The sequence below is a fragment of the Apodemus sylvaticus genome, chromosome 10, assembly GCF_947179515.1.
Source record: "Apodemus sylvaticus chromosome 10, mApoSyl1.1, whole genome shotgun sequence".
Taxonomy (NCBI): domain Eukaryota; kingdom Metazoa; phylum Chordata; class Mammalia; order Rodentia; family Muridae; genus Apodemus; species Apodemus sylvaticus.
Window position 1 is genome coordinate 8,782,384 of NC_067481.1, and position 24,009 is coordinate 8,806,392.

Consider the following 24,009-nt stretch of genomic DNA (forward strand, 5'->3'; position numbering starts at 1 on the left):
TCGAACTCAGAAATCTGCCTGCCTCTGCCTCCCAAGTGCTGGGATTAAAGGTGTGTGCCACTACTGCCTAGCTGGATTTTATTTATTTATTTATTTATTTATTTATTTATTTATTTATTTATTTATTTTGGTTTTTTGGATTTGGTTTTTTTGAGACAGGGTTTCTCTGTGTAGCCCTGGCTGTCCTGGAACTCACTCTGTAGACCAGGCTGGCCTTGAACTCAGAGATCCGCCTGCCTCTGCCTCCCAGAGTGCTGGGATTACAGGCGTGTGCCACCACCGCCCGGTGGTTGGATTTTATTTTTTTATTCCTTTAGAGCTTACTAAATATCCCAGGCTGGCCTCCAGTTTGATATCCTCTTTCCTTGACCTCCAGAGTGCTAAAATCACAGGCATGTTGATATTAAAGTTTAGTCTCTAATTAGAGTGTTCAGCCTGTATTTGTTTGGTTGTTAAATAATTTACTGCATGGTACATTTTTTAAGAATGTTTTACAGATGTTTTAATTTTAGAGAAAACATTAAGAGGCACACCCCCTCAGAAAGTATCTGTCTCTGAGACCTCCACAAGACTGTCCTAAGAGCCGAGCTCAGGCACTTGTTGAGCTACTGATTAGATGGAACCCACACTCAGTAGGTTACAGCTAGAACTAGGCCAGGTGGGGTCTGAGGCTCCTCCACCCCCAGTGCCTCCTCTCTCTGCTTCTGTAGATGAGGGGCTCTGGGACATTCTCATCAAGGATATCCCCAAGGAGGTGACTTCCTATACCTTCAGCATGGACATCCTAAAGCCAGGCGTAAGCTACGACTTCCGGGTCATCGCGGTCAATGACTACGGCTTTGGCACTCCCAGCAGCCCCTCCCAGTCTGTACCAGGTACCAAGCCTGTAGGGTGACAGGTCAGAGAGTCCATGGAAGAGCTGGTGACATGCTGGGGGAGGAGGGTCGGGATGAAAGGCAGTCATTGGGCAGCAGAAGTATCAAGGTGGTCATACAAATCCACTGTCTCTCAATTTCTCTAACCGAGAGCTCTGGGTCCCAGGCCTGCAGCAGCTCACAGCCTCAGGGCAATTTTCCAGTCAGGCCATAAACCATGGTTCTGTGGAAGCCATCTCACCCCTCTCCCAACAGACAGCACCCAGGTGGGCCATGGGCTACTAGTGGCTCTAAGACCCCATTGGGCAGTTCACAGGTAGGCCATTTCACTGCCCCACCCTCCCCCTTTCTTTCACTCCTGTCCAGCTAAGGGTCCATGCAGGGCACTAGGCCTACACCTATGGCCCTGCTCAGTTATTAGCCACTTTAAATATGAAGGCAGAAATTCAGCCCAAAATTTCACTTCTGCTCTCTGCTTGGGTATTAGCAGCCCAGCTCCCTTTCCACCCATACACTGCTCCTATGCCCAGATGGATAACACAGAATCATAAAATACAAAGAGTCTGAGAGGAAAATTAACTTCCTTAGCTTTCTGCCATCAGTAAAAAAATAAATAAACAACAAACAACAACAACAAAACATTCACTGTAACGTTGAGGAAAGTTCTCTCAGGCTTCCTAAAGGTCAGAGAAACATCTTTCCACACACATATTAGAATCTGTCTATCAAAGTCTTTCCCCCCCCCCCAAAGGCAAGAGAGCTGAAAAAAAGAAAGCAGCTAACAGACTGCTGCTCTCCCTTCTTGATCCCCAGCAGACATCACTCATCGATCGCAGCACTCTTCCTGGATAAACCCAGGGAATTCTCAGGCAACTAAACCATAAAACTCTCCTTGAAATGGTCGGTCTTCCAGGCAAACCTTAGCCAGCAGATCAAAGCGGGAACTTTTAGAATGCACAGACACCCCCCCCAACCACCACCTACTGATAATGCCCATGAGCAGGTGGGACCCCAGATGGACCAGGAAGGCTTGCAGGTGGGACCCCAGATGGACCAGGAAGGCTTGCAGGTGGGACCCCAGATGGCTTGCAAGCAGGAGTCTTAAGCATCCAGGTCCTGACACTGTACCACTGTTGCAGCCCAGAAAGCCAGCCCCTTTTATGAGGAATGGTGGTTCTTGGTGGTCATCGCCCTTGTGGGCCTCATCTTCATCCTGCTTCTAGTCTTCGTACTCATCATCCGGGGTCAGAGCAAGAAGTACTCCAAGAAGACAGATGCAGGTGAGCGACCCTGCATCCCCCTACCCCCTCCATGGCAGGCTTGACTCCTGGGGCTCTCCTCTATGTTAAGAGTCTAGGAAGGTCCATTTCCTAGCAATGCACCCTCTCAGGTGGGGCAGCCAGGAATTCCTCCATACACCCCCCTGGGGAGGGGGGCTCTCGATACTAACAAGCAGGATAAGGGAGCATCCCGGCTAAGTGGAAGAAAGGAGCTGGGAAGGAAGGGCTGTGTGGCCTGATGGGTACCAATCCTCCCCTCGCCCCCCCCCACCACCACCACTTTGCCCTCAGCAGGGAACACCAAGTCAGGAGCGCTCGGCCATGGGGAGATGCTGAGCCTGGATGAAAGCAGTTTTCCTGCCCTGGAACTCAACAACCGGCGGCTGTCCGTAAAGAACTCCTTCTGCAGGAAGAACGGCTTATACACCAGGTGCGAGGCCTGCTTGTGGGGACAGAGGACAGAGACTTGAGGGCCACATACCAGCGCCCAGCAGGGATGGCTAGGAAGGAGCTTAGAACATGCCGTGCTGGCTCCGCCTTCCCTGTCCCTGGGAAATAGCATCCCTGCTTCAGGGCTGGCAACGGTCAGCAGAAAGTCATGTGGGACCCCAGCAAGAGACTTAGGGGCTTGTGTTCATCCCTCCAGACCCAGGCACAGCTTAGAGAATGTTAGAAATTCCATGAAGAGGTGGATATTAAGAGTCTCTACCAATAGCTACAGAGTGTTGTGGAAAGCAACCTACGGTTGTTTGCAGTCCATTGCACTAGCAACCAGCCTTAACAGATGGCCATACACCCCAGAGGTGAGCTGGACCGAGCTGAGGCACCTCGGGGAGGTGCCAGGGACTAACCCACTGCTTATGCCTTTCTTCCCTGGGCTTGGCTTACTTTCGTTGGAGTAAAGTCAAGATCCTGCTACCATCGTTCAGGCCCTGGGAGCAGTTAGCGTGGAAAGACCTTGAGGTGTGTAGCTCAGCTGCCAGGGGCTTGCCTATCACACTTGAAGGCCCTGGGTTTGATGCCTAACACAGTGAAGTCTGGATGTGTTGGCACATCCCGGTAATCCTGCCAGGTTCTTGGGAGGCAGAGCCACGAGGGTCAGTACAGAAAGGTCAGCCCTGAATTCCATAGCGTTGGAAGCCACCTGCATCAAATGGGGGGGGGGGGTCCTTTCTCAAAAGCCCAAAACAATGGGGAAAAAAAGATAGAGGCCATTTTGGTGGGACCCAACTTCCATTCCTGACTTCTTTCTGACTCCAGTCTTTCCTGGATATTCTTCCCTGAAGTCACCAGGCTGCCCATTTCTGAGGGCCGGGGATGCTTCTGGGGCCCGCCTGGTCCTCCTCTGATAGGATTGGGCAGTTTTATGCTCCCAAAAGCTCAAGGGAGATTGAGGCTACAGCCAAAGGGACTCCTGTCTCCGGCCTCAGCGTGTTGACATTCACGGTTCAGTGGAGGCAGCGGGCTGGCGGTGGGGGGGCCACCTCTTTGAGCGAATTCACAAAGCTCCTCTCTGTCTCTCTCGAAAGGGTAAGCCTCGCGCACTTCTCCAAGGGGGTGGAGGGGAAGGCTGAGGGCGGAGCACCCAGGCTCTCATCCCTCGCCAATCCAGCCTTCCAAAGAAAGAAGCATTTGAAGCTGTGGTTAGACTCACCCAAGCCTGGCATGGCTGCCACAGCCCCACTGAGCAGGCTCCTGGGCCTGCCACAGGGAACAAGGGGGCATTTTACCCACTGCCCCACCTCCCCTGGTCCCCTTTCCCCTCCTACTCGCAGGGCACACACATAGAGGCCTGCATGTTCTATGCCCCCATGGGAATGAGAAAAATCCTATTTTCAGCAAACCAGATTCAAGCTGAACCGGTCTCACTTATGTTTGTACATACATGTATGTGCCCAGGCACATAGACACACACTCCATTTGCCCTGTGTGGTGAGGGACTTCAGGGTGGCATTCTGTTTTCTCTCTTCCTCCTCTAAGCCCCCTCCCCCACCTTCTCTAAGGCCCAGGCTGACATAGTGTGGTCACCAGGAGGAGCCCAGGGTGGAGGGGCTGGTGGCCTGCGGTCCTCCAGACCTCTCTGAGCCCCACCTCTCAGCCTCACTCCTTCTCTTCCCTAGGTCCCCTCCCAGGCCCAGTCCAGGCAGCCTACATTACTCTGATGAAGACGTTACCAAGTACAATGACCTCATCCCAGCCGAGAGCAGCAGCCTGACTGAGAAGCCCTCGGAGATCTCAGACTCCCAGGTGAGGGGCACGAGGACCCAAGCCCAGACAGGTGGTGGCTGCTACCAATGAGCGTGAAGGGATGATGAACAGCATCCCATCACACAGTCAGCTCCTCCTCCCCCTCCTCCCCCTCCTCCCCCTCTTCCTCCTCTTCCCAAGAACCTGGTAGGATTACCGGGATGTGCCAACACATCCAGACTTCACTGTGTTAGGCATCAAACCCAGGGCCTTCAAGTGTGATAGGCAAGCCCCTGGCAGCTGAGCTACACACCTCAAGGTCTTTCCACGCTAACTGCTCCCTCCTTCCCCTCTTCTCCCTCTTCCCCTTCTCACCCTCCTTCCCTTCCTCTCCCTCCTCCTTTTTCTCCTACTCCCTCCTCCTCTTCCTCCCCTTTCCTCCCCCTCCTTCTTCTTCTCCTACTCCCTCCTCCTTCTTCTCCCACTCCCTCCTCCTTCTTCTCCTACTCCCTCCTCCTTCTCCTACTCCCTCCTCCCCCTCTTCCCTCTCCTTCCCCTCTTCTCCCTCTTCCCCTTCTCACCCTCCTTCCCTTCCTCTCCTCCTCCTTTTTCTCCTACTCCCTCCTCCTCTTCCTCCTCTTTCCTCCCCCTTCTCCTTCTCCTACTCCCTCCTCCCCCTCCTCCTTCTTGTCCTACTCCCTCCTCCCCCTCCTCCTTCTTGTCCTACTCCCTCTTCCCCCTCCATCCTTCCTTCTTTCCTTCCTTGACTATGGAGACCAAAAGAGAGGACGAAGCTCTCCTGAAGCCATTCATGGGTCAGCCACCACCACCTCCAAGCCCTGCTCAGAGTTTGCCTCAGAGTGAATGGGGTCTGGGTCACAGGAATCCCATGAGACCCTGGACCCCTACAGTTACCAGAGCCCCTCCATTGCCCAGGTTCTCAGTAACTCTGACTCCTAGAGGAACCTTGGAGCTGAGGTGAAGAGTGACTAAAAGAGGGGCTAGGAACGCAGCTCAGTGGATGAGCATATGGCAAACCCGGGTTCAGTCTCAGCAGCTCAGTGGACGAGTACTTACCTAGCATACTGGAATCCTGGACAAGTACTTACCTAGCATTTGGGAGACCCGGGGTTCACTCTCCAGCAGCATTTACACCAGCCACACCCATAATCCACTGGGGAAATGGAGCAGGAAATCCAAGGCCACCCTGGAGTTCCCTCAAGTGCAACAGTCTGGGATTCTAGCTCCTTAGTTTCAGGGCCAGATGATACACTGTGGCTGCCCATAGAGTTGGGTTTCTACCCTATCTCCAAAGCCTTGTCTATGGGACTTTCTAGAAAAGTCTTCTGCTCTGTCCAAAAAGCCATCTAAGAGAACCAAACATTCAGAGTCATGTTTTACAAATAATTTGTGGAATTCCTAAAAAAAAAAAATAAAAAGAAGAAGAAAAAGAAAAGAAAAAGAAAGAAAGAGAAAAAGAAGAAAAAAGAGAAGAAAAAAATCAAGCCCACCTTTAATGACTAAAGGCAATACATGCTCCAGGCACTAAAGTTATTCCTGTCACGCCCCACACTCCTCTCCACTTCACACCCTCCCCACCCCCACACACCTTTGTACACACATCCTATCTCTCCAGAGGGGTGCTGTGGGGGATGTGTTCATATGAAAGAAAGCACTTGGCTTTGTGATATGATGCCTAAGGCCCGCACGGAGCCCACTCTCTCTCCTAGTGACTCTGACAGGGAGGATCATTAGTAGCCCTTCACACACATAAGGCAAGTAGCATGGTACACTGAGCAGATGAAGTTGAACCACATGGTACCTGACTCCTCAGAGGCTCCAGAAAAGGCATGGAGTGGGAATCAGGTCTTTCAGCTGTTAACAGTGTTATTGGAAACCAAGCATTTGGCTTTAGGACCACCTCAGAGATCCCAGATTCCAGGTTGGCTAGAACCCTAGCATCTCAGAGATGGGAATGTGGTATAAGTAGGCCCCTATTCCCGGTGTTATAGTTGCATTCTATATTGTCATTAAAATGTTCACCAAGCTATTGGTAAATAGCCACATCTGGGAGCTCTTAAGTGTCACCAAAGGGACCCCAGGCAGACAGCTTTACCACTCTGTAATTACCAGGAACACAGGACCCTAATTCTAGATGGCTTTCTTTTGCACTTCTACATTTGACAACCATGAGAACTGTGCTTCTGCATCATCCTAGGGCTTAGGACAGCTCCGGCAGAATCATAGGAAGAAGTTGTCTCTGACTTCTCTCAAATCTTCCTGTCTCTCTCTCTCCGTATCTCTCTTTTTTGGTCCTGGGAATGGAACACAAAGTCTCCCACTTGCTAGATGAAAACTTTGCCCCTGAACTATATTATTGGCCTCTGGCCTATTTCCTGAGCCTATTCTCAGAATGTGGAGGTGATGGAGACATGGCTCTGACACCTCCCACCCCCGCCCCCAGGAGCTCCTCGAGGTCTGCAGGGTTACATGTGGAGGTAGAGCAGCTGGACTTGTCCCTCAGACACCCTTGCTGCACACATCCCTGCCAGAGCTCTCTGCCTTATCAATCAGGGTCTGGAGTGTGACATATCCACCCTGATGTCTGTCCTAGGCAGATGACAAATGCAGGTCCCTGAGGATTGGCAACCATTGCCCCTCAATGACAGTGGCTGTGAGAGAATCACTGCCTCTTTGAGGAGTCCTCCCTCTAAGTCCCTGTGCATGAGTGTGCATGTGCAGCCTGGTTTATATTCCAGTCAGGCCGCCCAAATCTTGTTCTCCAAACTGATACAAGTCTGCCCAGCCTCTATCCTGTGAGATAGTCATAAACAAAATGTCAAAATGATTTAAAAATAAACATATATGATAAGATGCAGTGTGAGAAAGGCCTCCAGAGGGCTGTGGGTGAAAGGCTAGAGGCAGAAGCTCTCTCCTCCCAAGGACCCTTAAGGCTGTGCCTTAAGAGGTGCTGGAAACAGCCCCCCCCACCTCACCCCCAGCACAGGAAAGGCATGCCCAAAGAAATTTGTCTGTGGCTTGTTTGGTGAAATGCCTAAAAAATGCAGCCTGGCCGCATTCCAACTCATTTTCAAAATAACAGCACAAGTTTAGTAGGGGGAGAAATATGTATATTTAGCACACAACTACATCTCAATGGAAAAGAAACACCAAGCCCCCAGCCAACGTCTTTCCATCTTAATATTCAGTTCCTAGTGGGATCATGGTTGACTGGCTTCAAGCTCATTTTGAAAAAAAAGAAAAATCAAATAGATGTGAAAATGTTTAAAGAAAATATGTGGGACCAGTCACATCTATTTACTAAGAATGTGTAGCATTTTCTAGGAGTCAGGATGGGCCCTAAGAATTGTGGGTACACGACACTCTCAATCCCTGGAAGGCACTGGTGACATTATGGTTAAATGGGTTAAAACAAACAGTGTGGGTGGTATGGGGGAGGGGTGGCAGTCATACAACTCAAACAGTCCAGACCCCCTCCCCCAACGCCCTGTTACACCTTTTCTATCCTTTATTCAGGTCAGGCACATTGAAGAAATAACTCTTGACCTCCTTCTTTTTTTTTTTTTTTTTGGATTTGGTTTTTTTGAGACAGGGTTTCTCTGTGTAGCCCTGGCTGTCCTGGAACTCACTCTGTAGACCAGGCTGGCCTCGAACTCAGCAATCCGCCTGCCTCTGCCTCCCAAGTGCTGGGATTACAGGCGTGTGCCACCACCGCCCAGCTAACTGTTGACTTCTTGTCTCTGTGGAACGCATTCTTTGATTCATTGCTTCTTTCCTTGGGATACACACTCAACAGCCATTGGTCCATACCACTGACTGGTACCAGATAATAGGCTTTTTTCTGCCAACAAAATCAGCCAGTTCAATCTGGATTAAAAGTACAGAAGTGGGCTTATTGGAGGCAGATCTTGGGTGGGTTCACTGGTCTCAGAGAATGGGGCCGAGGGAAACTGACATGCACAGAGGGAGACAGAAAAGTTGGGGCTGGCAGGGAGGGAAAGAGATCATACAGGCAGAGTCTGGGGTGGGCGGCGGTAGATGATGACATCATCTGTTGCTGGGTCCCTGAGAGCCAGGCCAGTGGCACTGCCTGTATATTAACAGGGTTAGAGTTAGGGGTAGGGTTATGGATCCCAGGTTTGAATAACACCAGACACACCAATGGTAGTAGCTGCAGCAGTCAGCAAAAGGTTCTTTGTGGCATTCTATTGTGGTCTGTCGGAGAGGACTACCTGTGCATAAATAATCACATGTCTCGACTCTCAAACATCACGGAGCCATAAAATATCGGGAAACCATAGCGACTGACTGTAGGAAGAAAGGGATGTCCAAACTTCGTTCTGTTCCCTGCTGCTTGAGGAAGTTGAGGAGCTGAAGAGACCTGGGGGAAAGGTCACTACCCAAAGGCATGTGATAGAGGGATAGCGGTACTTGGTGTGTGCCGGTCCAAGTCTGGTACAATGTCCCCTTCCTGTAAGGCCTCGGTCTGTTGAGTGTTTCTCATCTTTTTGTCTATTTTGTTTCTTGTCCATCAGGTTGGGCCATCCCTGGATAAGATAAGGCCCTGTCTGTCAGTCTCTCATGCTCCTTAACCCAACAAGAATGCCACAGGACAGAGAAGTTGGTCAATACCTTACCCATGCCAAACCTCGTGCTTTATGCACCTCATTCAGAGCCCACCAGCCCCAAAGCCCTGGGGGATTCACATACTCAGAAGTGACCAATATTAAGCTCTTGGTTACAGAGCTCAGAAGAGCAAGTGACTGGGACTCAGTCTTTCCTAATGACTCTGAGGACAACATCCATCCCAAACCTCCCTCAGGGACCTCCTTCAAGGCCCTTGATCACAGACATCCTAGACAGACAGACAGCTAGGCTGCATAGGCCGACATTTTTCAAGCTGTTTTCACACAGGGAGCCCAAAGTTCTGAAAAATGACCCCTCACGGGAATACCAGTGAAGTCCTCTGAAGATTCTCAGGGGTCCCTTAGCACACCAGCAGTCTCTTCAACCCCAATGCCCAACGCCCTGCAGAAGGTAGCAACTCTGACCCCAAAAGTTGACATATCCAAGGGACAGGGCTAGAGCAATGTGTGCAGTGTGTGTGGTCAGACAGGACAGATCCCCTGGGGACCCTAGACGAGGGGGGGGGTATCTTAAGTCTCTGAAGTCCTCAAAATAAGAACAGGGACACACACACACACATAAGCACACGGCTCTCTCTCTCTCTCTCTCTCTCTCTCTCTCTCTCTCTCTCACTCACACAAACACACACAACCTGCCTGGTCCCATACCTCATAACTGTCTCATCTGGCACCTTTACCAGCTGAGTCTGGTACAGGAGACTAGCCAACAAGCAAAGGGCTTTTTCTCCTCTTTGGGATTTCAGCCTTTTTCTCTGTAACTGGCTCTCCTTCTGGGTCCCTCCCCCCACTCCTGTCCCCCAGCCTGGTGGCGTCTGCCCTCCCCCCGCTCCTGCGACCGAGTAATTGCTGATTGAGTGGCTTTGAGGAGCTGTTAAGAGGCCAGGGAACTGAGGCTGTCGCTTGATGGCCTGGCGGGATGGCCCCTGAAAGCCCCCTTTGTGCTTGCGCGCTCCTGGGACGCGACGCGGCATTCAGTTACTGAGAGTTGAAAGCTACGATCGGAGCCCCTGGCTCCCCTCACACTCTTTCTTCTCACCCCACCCCCACCCTGAAAAGAAACAGATGTTCAGGGAGGTGGAGGCGGGAACCTCCTTGTTAGTCTGAGGCAAAAACATCCCCCCCCGCCGCCCCCCCCGCCCCCTCCCCCCCCGCCCCTGCAATCTCCCTCCCCCCCCCTTCCTCCTTGGCCCCGGGGAGCTGGAGGAGGAACTAGCTACGAGCTCAGACCCCGCCTCCTCAGCACCCCCACCCCCCACTTCCAGCCTTCCCATCTGTCAGAGCTGCTGTCCCAGAGGGCCAGACATCCAGTAGGTGCTCCCGAGATAGCAGCTGCTGGTCTGAAGTCGTATAGATAAATGAGCTTTTAGATTTGGGCCTGGAAGAGCCAGAGAGGACCCAGCTTGTCCCCCAAACCAGACCCCACCCACTGTTGGCTAGCAGGGGAGGCTGTCCCATTCCAGTGACATCACTGAGAGGATTTCCAATCCCTGACCCCTTGTGATCTCTCCCAAGGGGATGCTGAGTCCTCCCACTGAAACTCTGTCCCTGTGCCCAGCCTTTCTCCCCAATAATACTATTTATTCTACTCCTGTCTGCTTTGGCTCCTTTTGGCCTAGTAGGTAACAAGCTACCATTTTGCAGACCGGTTCACCAAGGTCAAAAGCCTGCCAGTGGCCGTTACAAACATACTTTACTAGCAAGGGCCATGCCACTGCCTCTGACCCCGGAGGCTTGTGCACTGTAGAAGTGGCGCACCATGATCTGGGACTCTTCCCAAATGTGTAAGCATAGGGCTACCCCAAATTCTGGATGCCTTGGAGATGCTGGCAAACTCTTCAAGACAGGAAGCTAGTAGAAAGATCTAACCTGGTTCTCTCCACCCCCAGACCCTTCCAGAAGAGAGACACCCACCCATCCCTCACAAACACCCCCACACCCATCACTGCACCGACCACCACTATCACTCCCCAGCCTTCAGCCTTAGGGTATTAGCCTGGCCTCAGCATATGGACCGCTCCTGTCTATGTCTTTTGTTCTGGGTAGGCAGCTGGGCACACACACACACACACACACACACACACACACACACACAAATGGCTCACATTGTGCTGCCTTGAACCCAAGGCAAATTGACTGGACGGGTTGTCTATTGTGGGCTCGACCCTCCTGGGGAAGATGGAGGCTTCAAGGGGGAGAAGCAGGAAGGTGGAGAGGATGCGTGGGATGGAAAGGAGGGGAACTGAATTAGCCAATGGCTGGGGAGCATTTGTCTCCCTGGGAGGCAGGGAGGGACTCTCATTCTTCCCCAAGAGCTCCAGAGAAAGCACCAGTACAGGCCAGGGTGGACATCAGAAAATCAGGCAGATCTGAGCTAAAGCCCCAGCAGACCTGTGTCCCAACAAACCCCATGTCTCTGCATTCAGCATCAGCATGCAATGTGCTCATGCCCATGCGGCATAAGTACTAACATAGCATCAGCACTCAGTCAGTACATAGTACCAGTACCCACACACTAGTAGTACATCAGTGCCCTCTTTCACAAAACATCAGTATTCAACAGAATAAGTACTTACATGGTACTGGTACCTAAGCAGCATTAGTGCTCACATAGGCCCTTTAGTATTCACAGAATCAGTACTGAGTCACATAGCATGAGCACTCATTCACTAACAGTACCCATGAAGCATTAGTACTTACATAGTACTAATGTACTATGTAACAGTACCTACGATGCAGCAGTAGTACTCCCCAAATCTCAGTACTCACTTAGCACCAGTACCCACACAGCATCAGTATTCCCAAAGCATGAGTACCCTGGCAACATGCATACCAAGACAGCCTTAGCATTCACATAGTGAATTCACAACTGAAGCACAGAGGTGTGAAAACTAATTACAGAAATGCCAAGTCAGCAGCTCCTGCCTCCCCAGGAGTGCCTGCCTAAGAAGTCAACATAGCTTTGCCTCTCTGGAGAGTCTAGAAGCCACAGAGGGCTTTGTCCCTAGAACATGTTGTGCATCCTGTCTCCCACGGTTCAGGCCTGGGAACAAAGTCACCTCCAGTTGCTTCAGATGTGAAACAGGACACAGTGGATCACCCCGAACTCACTGGTGTTGGCCTAGCTGGGTTTTGTCACCAGTCCTCTCTTTGATAAACATATCTTCCTTAGGTTCCTATAAGTGGTGAATCGGCCAGCTAGGGACACTGGGATACTGGCGAGCAGAGATGAGGAAGGTCAGGCATTAGCTGGGTAGCAGCCAGGCAGTTGGTGGCCACCTCTGGGCTTCCTGTCACTAAGTGTGCCTTTCTCCATCCAAGCTGCTCTGTTCCCCAGAGTCTCCATCTGTTATCTTACTCCGTCTCAAAACAGGGCTGGAAGCTTGGGGGTGGGGGAGGGGAGGGGAGTGGTAATTTTAGCTCCACAATTCAGAGTTTACAATTCAGATCCACTCGGCTCCTGCAGAAAAAGCATGTGCCTAGAACTGCAGAATGTCATAACGGAGTTAAGAATAATTGAACATTTCACATTCAGAGGGGCAGGATGGCCTCCAAAATCATCATAGGAGAATTTGGAACTTTTGTTAGTATAAAAAAAAACGTGTGTGTGTGTATGTGTGTGTGTGTGTGTGTGTGTGTATGTGTGTGTGTGTGTGTGTGTGAGAGAGAGAGAGAGAGAGAGAGAGAGAGAGAGAGAGAGAGAGATTCTGTGATTCATGTACATATGTGTGTAGGAGCTCAGGTAAGTCAAAAGAGGGTACCAGAGTCCTTGGAGCTGGGATTACAGCTGTTGTGAACTGCAGTGTCAGAGAGGAGACCCGAACTCGGGTCCTTAGGAAAAGCAGTAGATGATCTTCACCACTGAGCCATCTCTCCATCCCCAGGTGACATTATTTTCATGATGGTTTCCTAACTGGCTTCCTTTTACCCTAAATCATATCTGAGTGAGCATCTGCATTTTGTCACTGTCCAAGACATCCCAAGTCTTTATCTACCTCAAACTTTATCCTTTGTGAGAGTTCAGACCCAGGTTAGAATGCATTTTGGGGCTAGAGAGACAGCTCAGTGGTTAAGAGCACTTGTTCTTGCTGAGGCCCTGGTTCGATTCCCAAGACCCACAGGGTGGCTCACAACTGTCCTTAACTCCAATTTCTGGGGTCCACTGCCCTCTTTTGACCTTAGAGACCAAGTACATACGTGGTACACAGCTATGCATATATAAGTAAAACATCCATACACACTGAATAAATCTAAAGAAAAACCCCAACTTTTTATTTACTTATTTATTTTTTAGATAGCATCTTGTCATGGATGGTCAAGGGCCTTAAGTCAGTGTACTAAGTGAAGGACACCAGACACAGATGGGCATGACATCTGTGATTTCAGGAACTCAGGAGGCTGAGACACGAGGATTGTCACACACTTGAGAGCGGCCTGGGCTGTACAGTATGTTATGACCATCTTGGGCTGAAGAATGAGCTCTTGTCTCAAAAGTCAACAAACAAAAAGAAAGTCGCTAGACAGAAAGTATATAACGTGCGCACCCCTTTGGGTGGAGAACAGAATGTTCCTGAAGACAGACAATAGATGAGTAGGTTTATTGGGGGTGGGGGTGGGGAGGGTGCTTAATAGGTTCAGGGTTGTACTTTGGGGCGACCAGAGTATTTGGAGCCGGATAGACCAGATGGCTCCCAGTGTCACACACAGACTGAACAGTGCTGGACTGCTCACTTTAAAATGGTTGGCTTGGCCGGGCGTTGGTGGCGCACGCCTGTAATCCCAGCACTCTGGGAGGCAGAGGCAGGCGGATTTCTGAGTTCGAGGCCAGCCTGGTCTACAGAGTGAGTTCCAGGACAGCCAGGGCTACACAGAGAAACCCTGTCTCAAAAAAACCAAATCCAAAAAAAAAAAAAAAAAAAAAATTAAAATGGTTGGCTTGAATGTTGAGGGAATCTTATGTCAACTGGGAAGAGTAAAGGTTAGGATTTGAATGTGTAGGTCCGGTTCAGTTGTATGGGTCTGAAATCCTACAAGGCTAAGCAGGAACAATTGCAAAATGAAGGAAGGCCAGCATCATGAGTTCAAGGCCAGCCTAGGGAAACCCTGTCTCAAAAGGAAACAAACTAGAAAGCGGGTTCCAGGGCAGCTCAGGAGTAGAACACTTGCCTAGCGTGATTGGAGCCAGACTACCACAAAGAGGCAAAGCTGCCTTCATGCTCTGACCACACATTGGCCGGCACCTCACATTGGCTCTCCCTGAAGAGGGAGGGTATGCGAAGGGACACTGTTGTGTTTATAAAAAGATAAAGGAGGGAAGGAATATGTTTGGTGGAGGGGTAATCAGGTATAGGGGAAGGGGGTGCCTCCTCGGGCCTACCCTGAGGCATCCCTTCCCCCTGAGGAACCAGCCACACCGTATAGTATAGAATAGAGTTTATTCAGGTCTTAGAGAGGGGAGTTAAGAGGGTAGAAGACTAGTGCAAGAGAGAGCTTGGAGGGGGCAAACAGCCCCTCTTATAGCGAGTCAGGCATACCTGGTCGTTGCCAGGTAACTGTGGGGGCGGAGCTTAGACAGAATGCTAATAGACACTGAGGTAGTGAGGAGTTGAGATCTAGTCCTGAAAGAGGCAGAGCGGCGACCAGAGCCAGAATGTTCTGTGTCATTGAGCCCTGACCTCACTAACACCCCGATTCTCTCCTCCCAGGGGAGTGACAGCGAGTACGAAGTAGACACGAACACCCAGAAAGCCCACTCCTTCGTCAACCATTATATCAGTGACCCCACATACTACAACTCTTGGCGGCGCCAACAGAAAGGCATCTCTCGGGCCCAGGCCTACAGCTACACAGAGAGTGATTCCGGCGAACCTGACCACGTCACGGTCCCCAACAGCAACAGCACCCAGCAAGGCAGCCTTTTCCGGCCCAAGGCCAGCCGGACTCCAACGCCCCAAAACCCCCCGAATCCCCCGAGTCAGCAGAGCACCCTCTACCGTCCTCCCAGCAGCCTCGCCCCCGGCTCCCGGGCACCCATAGCTGGGTTCTCATCCTTCGTCTGACATCAAAAGAGGAGAAAGAATGAGGGGGAAAAAAGAGAAAGACACCAAAATCCTCCTTTGCCACTTCCCAAAACGCCTGCCACAAAACACACAAGAAAACTCCACCAAGACATCGACTCAACTTTTCACCTCCCAAGTTTATTTTTCCAGAGATTCCAGGGCCAGCAAAGCCGGGTTGGAGGACGGGCGGAGGGAGAAGAAACCCACAGGAGGACTTGGAGGCGTGTGACCTGCAATGGCTTCCCAACCTTGGGGTCCGTTTGGCTGTGTGGAGGGCTGGAAACCAGATAGTCTCACTTCTGCCGAGGACAGAGGGGCTTGGGGCCCCGGAGAGAGGGCGCCGGAAGGCAGGTGGGGCCGAGGGATCAGGAAGCTTCTAGAGATGTAGCCGGCTTCATCCCTCACACTCGTGCTAGACCTCTGGGCTCGCTATCCTTGCCTCTCCGCAAAAGGAGGGGTGTGCTCAGAGGCAAAGCCTGCCCGCTGTCTCTGGCTCTTCCTGGCAGGTGTCCCATGGCCTTGTCACCCCTCCCCACCCCACCCCTCCTTCAGCATCCCCCAAGGGCTCCTGGCTCTTGTACAACTTCTTCACCAAGCATTTGGCTTATTTTGGGGGTTGGGGGGGGGGAGGAAAACGAAAAGTCAAATGGTAAGAATGCGCTTAGCAACTTCCTTGTTCCTACAAAACAATTTTAATTGTGAATTCAAGGAAGAAGGCCTAAGGGTTGGGAGAGAAAGAATCCCTCCACGGCCACATAACTGGGCCTCCGGTTGCTTGGATTCACTTCCCTGAATGGCATAAGGAGAGGTGACATCTGGGGAATGGAGACCCAAGGTGCTGGCTCCACGCTAAGCTAAGGGAGGTTTCAGGGAGAAGTCCAGCAGGAAGTCAGAGACGCAAGCATAAAGCCTTGACTGTTTCCTTCGGGTCCACGGGTTGGGGGCGGTGCCGAGGTTAGGAGGCTCAGCCCACCTAGCCTCGCTGGACGAAGAGCGCATGTTCAGATCCTCACGCTCCTCAGAATGTTCACCTTCCGGCTAGCCCATGCATCTGCCCCATAAACTTGGAAGAAAAGAGGTCCAGGGGCCTTCTTAAGAGGATATCCTGAGACTTCTTTGCCCAACAAACTTCTTACTTTAAGATCTGTGTAGCCCCTGCCCCCTGTCTCTACCCACAATGCACAGGTGCCCAGAGGGGCAGTCCAGTCCCTGGTCCTGAGGCTTTGTAAAGAATCAAAGGTCACTTTAAGCGGCCCCTAACATCTCCCAGGCAGGGCTCAGTGAAGGCAGAGCTGCCAAGGACCGAAGAAGGGCCCACCAAGCTTTGTCCGGAACTGCACAGCAGTTGAGATTCATGGTCAGCCTAGCCAGGAGAGGCAGGTCAGATAGGATCAAGGGACAAGAATAGCTAATGAAGGCTGGAGGGAGGGGTTGCAAGGGGGCAGTGGGGGGGAGCTGTTATTCCCAGGAATGTTCTGTAAAAAGCCACAGGGGCCTGAACTTCTCATCAGCTTTGGCCTTCCAACACAAGGATTTGGGGAGGAGGTTTTCCAATGTCCTGGATTAGCTTAGGCCCTTGGGGACATTAGCCAGCCTAAGGCTCAGCCTACTGCTGGGAATGCATAGCTGCCTCCTTCAGAGGCCTCTCTGGGGCATGTCCAGTTCAATAAAGAACCAGACTTGCTGGGAGTCTACACAGCAGTTACTACTGCCCTTGTTGAGAGGCCGGAGTGGAGAACCTGTAGCCATCCTCAGCAATCTCTAGTCGTTGCTAATCCTCACTGGGCAGAGAAGCCAGGGCCAAGGCCTGAGTCAAGGACACACCTGAGTACTGTGTGGGCTCCTCCCTACACACCTGACCCCTGGGCTATGTGAGGGAGGAGATGAGGGAAGCCAGGTCAGTAGGCAGGTGACCCAAGGGCTGTGTGTGAACAGTGGCTTTTTACAGTGACTTCTCTTAGGCAGATGCAAAGGCTCCTAAGCCAGGAAGCACAGCCTTCTCCCCAAAAGACAGCAAAAGGCCGAGACCTTGCCCCTCCAGGGACACAGGTTTCCCAAGGCTATCTTGAACTTTGCCAGTCAGCTGGACCCCAATCCCTGCAGCATCTGGCGTCTCCAGAGCCGCACATCTGCAGAGGCCACATGAGCTCACACTGCCACGCTCACTGTCCGTCCCTCATGTCTTTTTAAAACAACTTCATCTTTTTCTTTTCCTGTCTTCAGAGGCTTTAACCATTTAAGGATGTTCCGAGTTTACATTAGGGAATTATTAGCTCAGCCCAGCCCAGCCCAATGAGGGCGCTTTAAAGAGGAAGTGGGAATGGTTTTTAAAAAAATCATGTATGTGTGTGTGTGTGTGTGTGTGTGTGTGGTGTTGCACAGGAGGCCAATTTTCCTTTGCCTTTAATGAATCACCTCGTGCACTGAGATGCCCCTCCCCCTTCCGTGTGCTCATTGGAACCCTCGCTGGCATCCATGCACACAGGCAAACTTGTGCTTATGTATAAGCATATAAAGATATGCACAGAACATACATCTATGTGTGTTAACACAGGGGATCTTGTCATGCCCTCTGATGACCCCTTGGCTGTCTCTCATCCCCATGAGGCATGGATAGCCTGGGTCACTTGTACTCGGGGTATCAGTAGGACCTATTACCCAAGCAGCTGCGCTACAGTTTCCTAGATGAGTCTAGGGTAAGAGCCCTCCATTTAAGCACTTCCTGCCCAGGGTGGGAGGGAATTATTGCCTATGCAGCCCCCAGCCACGGCTGGTCACCCAGTAGGTTTCCAGATGCAGAAATCTAGGTTGTTGAATGACATCTCTTGGCCTATGTTTACATTTCTGCTGGGCACTGGAGGATTCCCAAGTACTCTACCCAGACACCCCACGACATTCTAAGGGTATGGCGGGCACTGACCCTGCGTAAGGAAGCTTTCAGTTTCCTGAGCCGCTGAGGCCAGGGCTGATGTCTTGTGACTCTATGGGAAACAGGTTCACAGAAGGACAGGCCCAGCCCTCTTGCTGTTGCCTCTCTGTGCCCTGAGGAAGTCGGCCCTGTATTCAGGAGCCCACACTTAGCACACTGGGCTGCTCCCTCCTCTCCTGGCACACACCTGCCTCCTGCATTCTTGCAGGGCTTGCACCCAGATTGCCAAGACTAACCAAATAGCTGCTCTGGGTCCCAGAAGCATCTTCCTCTGGAGAGTTGCAGGGAGTTTACAAGCCCACGCTGATGCCTCTCCTTTCCCCTCTCCACTCCCAAACCTGACACTGCCGTGAGTCAGAGGGAACAAGGACCCAAGCCGGGCTGCCTTGCCAGTCTCTGCTTCTTGAGGCCTTCTGTCTTGCTGTCCATGCCTGCCCTGGACGGCATTTCTAAAGGTGCCAGAACCTCAGAGTAGACTGCCCTAGGCAGGGCCTCCCCTCACCTTCTCGAGTGGTACACAGCGAAGGTGCCACCATGTGCAGCCAGCCAGTCAACGGGGGAAAGAGGGGACCCACAGACAGCCACCACCAGCTCCTGAGTGCCTCTGTGGTCCCATACAGGGACACCCACCCTAACCAACACCTCGAGCACAGGTGCCCCACCCCCTTGGGACAACCCCCTCCTTTCTGTTTCCATTTAAAAAAAAAAAACAACAAATCCAAAGCATTTAAGTGTGATACCTTCTTCCACCCATATAGACTCCCAAACAAAACTCGGTACAAATCTTTATTTTTTTTATTTAAAAGCTATAATGAAAAGTTATAGGGAGAGTATTCGTTACGGCAGGTGTCTATCTGTAAGAAAAAATATATATCTATATGTCATATAGCTTGTTAGCAAGTTTATTTTTTAAACAAAAGGTAAGAAAGAAATTGATTTGAAATATATGCCGCGAGAAGTCCCATGTCCTGTCAAACTGTCAGTATTTTATAAATAAACTTTTTTTTTTTTTGGAGTTCTGAAGCTGGAGTCATTCTTTTCTTCAGTACAAATTCTGTTCCTCAAACATACGTTTCTATTTCTAGCCACGTGGGGATTATGCAGAGCCTGTCCCACCCTCTTAGTTCATCAGCACGTGGAACCTATACCTTTAAGCCAAAAAGTCCTGCTTGAGGCTGAGAGGAGTTCCAGGGTAGGACTTCAGCCCAACACGCAGAGGCTCTGAGTTTGATCCTTGGCACCAAAAGGAGAGAAAGAAAGAATGTGTTTTAAGTTTTAGGGATCAGAGCCCCTCAGATGACTGATGCGACTGATAATGATCAATACTGACGGTAGCATAGGGGGTGGGACGGGACAGAGGCCTCGGTGGTTAAGAGCACCCCAGTTCAGTTCCCAGTACCCATTGGGCTGCCCACAACTGTCTGTAATTCCAGTTCTAGGGGATCCAACTCCCTTTTCTGGCCTCCACAGTTGCCCATGTACACACACATGTGCACACATGCTCACACACACACACACACATACACACATGCATGCACACCCTCACTCATACATGATGCACACACACACTCAAATACATGCATGCACACATACATGGGCACACACACTCTACACGCATACTCACATACACTCACACATGCAGGAACACACACACTCACAAATGTGTGCGTGTGCACACACACAAACACTAATAAATGAAATTTAAAATAGACATGTATAATAATGACAATAAGAGGTGACACATTGATACCACACTCCGTGGGGTCAGATGAGCACTTGATATGCAGAACCTGACGAAGCCCTAAGTGTGACAGCTGAGGAAAGGGACAGGCACAGAGAGACCCTTAAGAGGCTTGCTTTCAGCTGGGCAGTGGTGGCGCACACCTGTAATCCCAGCACTCTGGGAGGCAGAGGCAGACGGATTTCTGAGTTCAAGGCCAGCCTGGTCTATAGAGTGAGTTCCAGGACAGCCAGGGCTATACAGAGAAACCCTGTCTTGAAAAACCAAAAAACCAAAAAACCCACCCCCCCCAACAAAAAAAAAAAAAAAAAAAAAAAAAAAAAGAGGCTTGCTCTCCAGAAGCAGGAGGAGGCAGAGCCCGGATTCCTCTTAAGTAAACAGTTTGACTCTGGAGGAACACGGATCTGGTAAGGCAGCTTCTTGCTAGTTTTTAATCACTACAAATCTAGTGCATAGGTCCAATCAAGGTGGTTTTAATGCTTGTGGTGGGACGTCTCCTTATGCATTTTACTTACTTTTTAACTTTTCCCCCCCACCCCCAGAGACTGGCCTGGAAATCACAACAATCCTCCTGCCTCATCATCCCAAATGCTTGGATTATAGGCTGTTGGACCTATCAAAATACATTTACCAAAACCTGGGAGGCAGAGGCAGTTAAGTCTCCATGAGTTCAAGATCAGCATGGTCTGTACAGTGAGTTCAAGGCCAGCCAGGGCTACCAGGGCTACATAGTGAGGGCTTGTCTTTCATCTCACCTCATCTCTCTCTCTCTCTCTCTCTCTCTCTCTCTCTCTCTCTCTCTCTCTCTCTCTCTCTCCAGGGTTTCTCTGTGTAGCCCTGGTTGTCCTGGAACCCACTCTGTAGACCAGACTGGCCGCCTCTGCCTCTCAAGTGCTGGGATTAAAGGGGTGTGCCACCACTGCCCAGCAAGGCTTGTCTTTCAAAGAAAAAAAAAACATATATATGAAGATTAAATACGTTAGTTTTACTTAAAATGCACAAATGTAATTCATTCCCTACTCTGTTGGTACTGAGCCACAACATTACGGGTTTTCTGCAAGTTGGCAGTTCTCTATGATCATCTCTTTGCATAAATCTCATCTATTTTGCATACACCACACTTACAAGGCACCATTAGGCTGTTCCCCTTTCTGCTTTTTCTTCTTTTTGCTCCTCCTCCTCCTCCTCTCACTCTTCTTCCTTTTGTTTCTTTTTAAAGTTGTTTTATGTGTGTGTGCTTTTTGCCTTCGTGTCACGGTGCTCCACGTGTGTGTGATGCTCTCGGAGGCTAGAGAGGATTTTGGACCTCTGCAGTTAGAACTGCAGTCACAGATGGTTGTACCCTGCCACGAGGGTGTGAATAATCCAAACCGAGTCCTCTAGAAAAGCAGTCGGTGCTGTTGAACACTGAGCCATCTCTCTGCCGGCCTTTCATTTCTTGAGTCTGTATTCCCAGATGGCCTTGAGCTCAAAGCTGTCCTTGGGCTTCCGCGTGCTGAGATCGTAGAGATGTATGTACTGTGCTTTGTTTGTTTATTTAAAATAGTATCTCACTCTGTTGTAGCCCAGGCTGGCCCAGAATTCAGTGTGTAGCCCAGCGCAGCCTAAAACTCATAGCAATTCTCCTGCCTCAGCCTCCCACATGCCTGGATTATAGGCATGAACTATCATCCCCAGTTTGAGTTTCTATCTAACTGGGTATGATGGCACATGCATTTAATCCCAGTGGTCTGGAGACAGAAGTAAGCATAACTCTTGTGAGTTCAAGGCCAGCCTGATCTACATAGCAAGTTCCAGGCCAGCTAGGATTACATAGTGAGGTCATAACACCACCCCAACCCCTCAGAAAAGAAGAAACTAAGAACAATAAAAATAAAAACAGTGTGTGTGTGTGTGTGTGTGTATGCACATGCCATGACACATGCACAGAGGTTAGGAAACAATTTCTCCCACAGGTCCAGGCAGGGTATTGAACTCAGATCAGCAGGATTAGCAGCTTCTTTAACTACTTTGGCCGACCCTAAGTTTCTATTTCTTTCTTAAAGTCTGAGTCTTTTTTTTTTTCCTCGTCTTCTTCCCCCTTCCCCCTTCTTCTTCTTCTTCTTCTTCTTCTTCTTCTTCTTCTTCTTCTTCTTCTTCTTCTTCTTCTTCTTCTTCTCCTTCTTCCTTCTTCTCCTTCTCCTCCTTCTTCCTTCTTCTTCTCCTTCCTTCTTCTTCCTCCTCCTCCTCCTCCTCCTCCTCCTTCTTCTTCTTCTTCTTCTCCTTCCTCTATTAAGCTATGAGTTCCTAAAGAGCAGGTTCCAACAATGCAGGCGCTCCTTCTGGCAAGTCCTCACACAGCCCTCTCTCCAGGTGACGCAGGCTGGAGTGGGCTGGGCCTTTCACGTTGGCTTCCTTTCATCTTTGATCATTCCCTTGCCTGTCTTTGGGCTGACCTCAGCTCTTAGAGTGCTTGCTATGCCCCATTTGCACATTAATCTCTCAGCAAAGACTCTTGCCCTTCCCTTGCTCATTTAGGGCAATGCCAACAGTGCCGTAGGTGACGCTCGGGCCTCATCGTGGTTTTGTCACACTGACATTTATGGGGTTGTCCATTCTGAACAGTGCTCTTTTCTCTGACATCTACAACATCACCCTTGCATGTTGTACCCAAAGGACTGAGTCCCCATTTTATAAAATGCCCAGAGAACATGTAGTGGGTGCCTCTCTCCCCTCCCTCTGTGTCATTTTAGAGAATTACCAGAAAATGATGGCTCTGGTCAAAAGATTGAGTTCCCATTTCTTTAATGAAAAGCAGTTTACAGAAATGACTGGTTGCTCAGAGAGCAGACCTCTAGCTCCCATGATCTTTCCTGAGGATTCTCCAGGTCCTACCTATGACAGAGTCAACAAGACTTTGTTCTTTGTTTTTTGTTTTTTGTTTTTGTAGCTTCTCTTTACCAACAGGAACATAATTTTCAGAGAATTGACAATTCTGTTTCCACTCTTATTTTACATTTTACACCATTTATGAAATTACATTAAAACCATCAGAAGGTTTACCATCATAAAAAAAGTTTGAAACAACTGATGCTCTGTAAACAGCCTGATTCCAGAAGGGCGCGTGGACAAGCCTGACAGACCGCAGCCTCCCACCTTTAGCATCCAGAGCTCTAGAGAGGTCTGCATGCTTTGCAAGGGAATCTAAGGCATGCATTAAATCCAGGAGTCAGGAAAGAAGGGGCCAGATAAAAGACGTCTGTTTGTATCGCATTGCAAGCCCTATGTGCTATACTTTACAACCAATTCTCATGTCGTAAGGGGGTCTGAGTGGTTCTTTTGTCTACACATAATTTTTATCTTGCATATAATTGGGACCCCCTCCCCCTTCCCACATCAGAAGTAACTTACAGACCTACTGCCTGAGGATATTTGCTTAAAGTATAATAACAGGGCCTCTTTTGGGTCTTGTCTCCAAGAGGAACAAAAAGAGAAGAAACAACCAGAAAGGACCACAGCCATGCGTAGCAAGTTTACTGTAGGAACCGTGCCAACAACCAGAAAGGACCACAGCCATGCGTAGCAAGTTTACTGTAGGAACCGTGCCCGGTGCATGGCCAAGGATGAGGCCATTAAGAACCGCATCCCTCGGAGCACAGCAGAGGCATCTACCAATAGGGATATTAAAGAAACCAGCGTTTCCCATGTTAATGTGCTTCTCATAGCTGCAGCGCAAGCTGTGTCACAGCGTGAGCGGTGCGCAGAGCGTCAGAGCAAGGTGGCCAGGGGCAAGCCTCGTGAAGCAACCCCACCACCACTCAGACATGACCAATGTATCATGGTAAACATTATTTGGGGATTTCTACCCCACATTTGATCATTTAGTTCTTAAAGAAAAGACACAAAACACTTCCATTTATGATAAATCTTAAAGGCACTAGACTGGGCAGACATCAACTCTATGCAGTTTTGTCTACATCCCTGTCAATAACCCTGAGGTACAACCTTGTCACGGTCCACCTGGGCCACTCCCACTCCAGCTACCCAGCCCTCAAGGCCACGCTCTCAGGATCTACCTACTACCTACGCTACAGCATCTTCTCCCTTCCTCCTCCCCCTCTCCTCATCTCTGCCTCAGGCCCCAAACCCAGGAAAAGGAAGCCCCACCCACCTCTCTTCTGCCCAGCTACAAGCTGTAGGCATCTTTACTAACCAATGGTTTTAAACCAAGGAGCAAGGTTTGCACAATAAAAGCTGGCATAGTGAGGCACCTAGACTCCTGGGAGGCAGAACTT

At 50.2% G+C, this 24,009-nt stretch overlaps 1 protein-coding gene across 2 annotated transcripts in view; it reads left to right on the forward strand.

Annotated features, from left to right (window-relative positions):
• The window catches only part of Sdk2 (sidekick cell adhesion molecule 2), a 291,117-nt gene extending 275,529 nt beyond the window's left edge, over positions 1–15,588 (forward strand). For both annotated transcript variants that reach the window (XM_052195691.1, XM_052195692.1), the window contains 5 exons: positions 711–875; positions 2,015–2,155; positions 2,447–2,585; positions 4,276–4,402; positions 14,712–15,588. In XM_052195691.1, coding sequence (XP_052051651.1) covers positions 711–875; positions 2,015–2,155; positions 2,447–2,585; positions 4,276–4,402; positions 14,712–15,065 — 926 coding nt within the window. In that variant the 3' untranslated portion in view covers positions 15,066–15,588. The remainder of the gene's footprint in view (positions 1–710; positions 876–2,014; positions 2,156–2,446; positions 2,586–4,275; positions 4,403–14,711) is intronic.
• Positions 15,589–24,009: the final 8,421 nt, after the last annotated feature.